General features: G+C 61.5%; 1 protein-coding gene across 1 annotated transcript; it reads left to right on the top strand.

Moving 5' to 3' along the window:
* Window position 1: 1 nt before the first annotated feature.
* Window positions 2-4467, top strand: DES (desmin; the record flags this gene model as incomplete). Its single annotated transcript, XM_008628677.2, has 9 exons — window positions 2-498; window positions 1992-2052; window positions 2228-2323; window positions 2413-2574; window positions 2661-2786; window positions 3488-3708; window positions 3842-3891; window positions 4171-4253; window positions 4375-4467. Coding segments are annotated over 9 exons (1338 nt in total), but the record flags the coding sequence as incomplete, so codon positions are not given.

The raw sequence follows: 4467 nt of genomic DNA, 5'->3' as shown, positions 1-4467 counted from the left end.
GGGCGGCTCCCCAGTCGTCCCTCGTGCCTCCTTCGGGGGCAAGGGCAGCAGCGGCAGCTCCGTCACCTCCCGCGTCTACCAGGTGTCCCGCACCTCGGCCGTCCCCAGCGTGTCCACCTTCCGCACCACCCGTGTGACACCCCTGCGCTCCTACCAAAGTGCCTACCAGGGTGCTGGCGAGCTGCTGGACTTCAGCCTGGCAGATGCCATGAACCAGGAGTTCCTCCAGACCCGCACCAATGAGAAGGTGGAGCTGCAGGAGCTCAATGACCGTTTCGCCAACTACATCGAAAAGGTGCGCTTCTTGGAGCAGCAGAATGCCCTCATGGTGGCTGAAGTGAACCGCCTGCGGGGCAAGGAGCCCACCCGCGTGGCCGAGATGTACGAGGAGGAGCTGCGGGAGCTCCGGCGCCAGGTGGACCTGCTCACCAACCAGCGGGCTCGTGTGGAAGTTGAGCGTGATAACCTGCTTGATGACCTGCAGAAGCTCAAACAGAAGTGAGTGGGGGGGCCCTGGAGAGTCCCTGTGGGCATCCATCCGTGCATCTCCATCCCTAGGGGTGGGTAGGGGCAGAGCTTGCTCTGGCAGCCCCTCGGTTGCTTACTGCTATCCTTGTGCCTCACACTCAGAGCCCATAATGACCCCAGTACTCTCTCCCCCTTGACCACTTTCTGGTTACTGAGGCAGCACGCAGAGGGTAGAGTAGCTCCCATAGCAGGGGTGTCCCCTATGCCCTCCCTTGCTGTGGGGCTGAGGCTGGGCTGTAACACCACAGGACACACAGAACTGGGAGATTGAAGTGCACCTCACCCCGGGGTCCCCATCTCTGCTCACACTGGGGAGGGCTGCTGGGCCCATGGGTGAGCTGAGCTCTGTGGGATCAATGGACAGACCGATGCAGTCAGGCAGGCAGAAGTGAGGGGGCAGATAACCCGAGGAGGGTGCTCCATCAGCTCCAGATGTGAAGGAGGGAGGAAAGGAAGTGGCTGTACTTCTGAAGGCCAGGGATGCTCCAGGCCTGCCGTGAGTGTCCATGGTGCCCTGTGGGCAGTGGGAGACCCCAGAGATGCTGTGGACCTGGCTGATGCTGGGGAAGAGCTGTGGCACCAGATCCAGTCCTACACCTGTGGGGATTATCCACAAGGGTGGACAGGCTGAGGGACCCCCCCAGGGACTGACCAGCGTGGGGAACCTGGCAGTAGGGGTAGATATTCGAGGAGAGCTGTATGTTCTGGTGATGGTCTGCACCTTCCCTCCTGGACCCTGTGCCCTGGGGACACCATCCCCTGGGGGTGACACAGTCTGCTGCCTCCTTCTGTAACCCCAGCCATCACCACAGCCAGCCAGCACTGAGGTCCTCCCTGATGCTGGGGAGCTGGGGGTGGTGGGATGAAGGAACTCTCAGTGACAGGGGAGGAGCAGGGTGCAGAACAAATGGGTGTTGGGTTTCTGCCACCCCATGTGCCAGCACAACCTGGGCGCCTCCGTCTCCTCCCCGCTGCCTTTCCACTGGCATGCAGCCTGCGGGACTGTCCCCTCCACTGGCACAAGTCTGGATCTCCAGTCCTGACCTGAGCCTCCCCCACAGGAGTCCCCACTTCACACCCCATCCCACAGCATTGCTGAGACCTCTCTGTGCTCCTGCTCTCCCTGGGATAGCTCAGCCGGTGGCTGTCTCTTGGACCCCCTGTGCCAGATCCTGCACACTGTCCCCCCAGCTGCTGGTCACTCTCCCCTATAAGGGCTGGGGCAGTGCGCGTGGCACTGAGCTGACCTCATGTCTTTGTGATGTCTCCGGCGTTGACTATAATAGGGAATGGGAGGAAGAGCCCCTGGCCCCCCGCCAGTCCTCTGCTGCCTGCCGGGAACAGAGGACAATCTGTTTTCTTCCTACTGGGTCATGCTGGGCTTAAGGACAACTTGGGGGGACATCACCACGGAGGGACAGAGCTTCCTCCAGACCCCCCTAGCCTCCCTTCTCTGCCTACAGGCTGCAAGAGGAGATCCAGCTGAAGGAGGAGGCTGAGAACAACCTTGCTGCATTCAGAGCTGTGAGTACCTGTCCCCGTAGTGTGGCATGGGAACACCACCTTCCTTCCTACCCCCATCTCCCCCCAGCAGCCTGGCCCCAGCACCAGGGCATGGTCCTGGACACAGATTTGCACCTTCCAGCCCTCGTGCTCTCCCTGCAACCCCCCACTATCCCTCATTCTGTGTCCCTCCCAGGATGTGGATGCAGCCACACTGGCACGCATCGACCTGGAAAGACGTATCGAGTCCCTGCAGGAGGAGATCGCCTTCCTCAAGAAGGTGCACGAAGAGGTAGGGCAGAAGTGGCCCCCTTTTCCAATGGTACTCATGGGGCAGGGAAAATGGAGTGGGTGCCCTGAGATGTGACCTTGTCCACGCAGGAAATCCGGGAGCTGCAAGCACAGCTGCAGGAGCAGCACATCCAGGTGGAGATGGACATCTCCAAGCCTGATCTGACAGCTGCGCTGCGGGACATCCGTGCTCAGTATGAGAGCATTGCTGCCAAGAACATCGCCGAGGCCGAGGAGTGGTACAAGTCCAAGGTGTGGGAGCAGCGGGCTCCGGGCTGGCCCTGGCACAGCGGGTTCCATCTCGGTGGTCGTGCCCACTGACCATGGTCTCTCCCCAGGTCTCTGATCTGACGCAGGCAGCCAACAAGAACAACGATGCGCTAAGGCAGGCAAAACAGGAGATGCTGGAGTACCGGCACCAGATCCAGTCCTACACCTGCGAGATTGATGCCCTCAAGGGCACGGTGAGCTAAGGGCAGCATTGGGAAGATCCCCAGCTTCCCTGCAGGGACCTGCTGCTCCAAGGCTGCTCAGGGACCTCTGGGACATCTCTGGGGTGGGGGCCTCTTCCCAGCTCTCTCAGTTGCTACTGTGAGGGGCCTTGTACCCCACATTTGGGCTGCATGTCCCCCAGCAGTGGCCTGAGCTCCTGCAAAGTGTTTTGGCAGAGTCCTGGAATCAAAGTGCAGATTGTAAAATGTGACCCAGCCTGGGAGGCTCCAGGCAGGCGGGCACAGGGCTTGGGGTGTCTGGTTGCAGGCTGGCAAGGTGGTTGCGAACAAACAGGGCACAACAGTCCCATTCTGGCACAGTCATGGTCACAGGAGCCAGCCAGCAGCCACCAGTGCCACCCCCAGGCAGCCATCCCATCCTTCTGCAGCTCTCTGTGCCCTCTTTCCTGGGGCAGGATGGCTTTGCTGGAGGGCCTGGGAACCAGGGTGCTGGGGTTGCCTGGTACGTTCCCAGCTTGCCCCCATCAGACCCTGCTGCCCAATGCTGGGCAGGTGTGGTGTGTGACAGTCACCCATCATGGTCCCACCTCAGCTGGACCAAGACCAGGGCTGATCATGGCTCTCCCCAGGATGCCCTGGCATCCCCAGTCCCCACCCCAGGTGACCCCTGGCTCCTCTGGGTTCCCCCCTCACTGAGCACCCCATCTCTCCAGAACGACTCGCTGATGCGCCAGATGCGGGAGATGGAGGAGCGCTTTGCAGGGGAGGCCGGTGGGTACCAGGACACCATTGCCCGCCTGGAGGAGGAAATCCGGCACCTGAAGGATGAGATGGCCCGGCACCTGCGTGAGTACCAGGACCTGCTCAATGTCAAGATGGCCCTGGATGTGGAGATCGCCACATACCGCAAGCTGCTGGAAGGCGAGGAGAACCGGTGAGTGGAAGGGAGGCAGGCCAAGCTGGGGGGAACAGCAGGGTCAGTGGTTTTTTAGGGGTCCAACTTTGTGAGCACACACCTGAGGGCTAGGGCTGGCTGGCACTAAGCTTTCCCCTTTGTGTTCCCACAGGATCAGCATCCCCATGCACCAGACCTTTGCCTCTGCACTCAATTTCCGAGGTGAGCACCACTCCATGAGGAGGGGAAGCTGGGACGAGTCTTCTGAGTTCCCCACTTTTGGGGCAAATGTCCCTCCTGGGGGGTTGTAGCCAGGCTGGCAGGTTGGGGACACACGGGTGCCACACAGAGCCCCTGCTGTGGGAGCACTTGTTTGGGTGTTGCTGTGAGCTGGAGGGGGTTAAACCAAGGCTGTTGAAGTTCCCCAGTGACCCCAGGCCCATGCTGTGTCCCCATGCCGTGTGTCCCGGTGGTCCCATCCCCTGTGTCCTCCCCCTGCAGAGACCAGCCCAGAGCAGCGGGGCTCGGAGGTGCACACCAAAAAGACCGTGATGATCAAAACCATCGAAACCCGTGATGGGGAGGTGAGCGCAGGGCGGCACCGGAGGGTGGTTGGGAGGCAGGGGACCGAGCACGGCGCCTGGTCCCGCACTCGGGGCTCTGCTGTGGCATTGCACGGCGTCTCACGGTGCCTCTCTCCCACAGGTGGTGAGTGAGGCGACTCAGCAGCAGCATGAAGTGCTGTAGAGGAGGCTGCTCCAGCAGCCCACCGGCACCTTCTGTCCCTGCCTCCGTCCC

This window comes from Corvus brachyrhynchos, unplaced genomic scaffold (assembly GCF_000691975.1).
Source record: "Corvus brachyrhynchos isolate BGI_N302 unplaced genomic scaffold, ASM69197v1 scaffold490, whole genome shotgun sequence".
In the NCBI taxonomy this organism is placed as follows: Eukaryota; Metazoa; Chordata; class Aves; order Passeriformes; family Corvidae; genus Corvus; species Corvus brachyrhynchos.
This window is presented reverse-complemented; position numbering and strand designations above follow the sequence as displayed.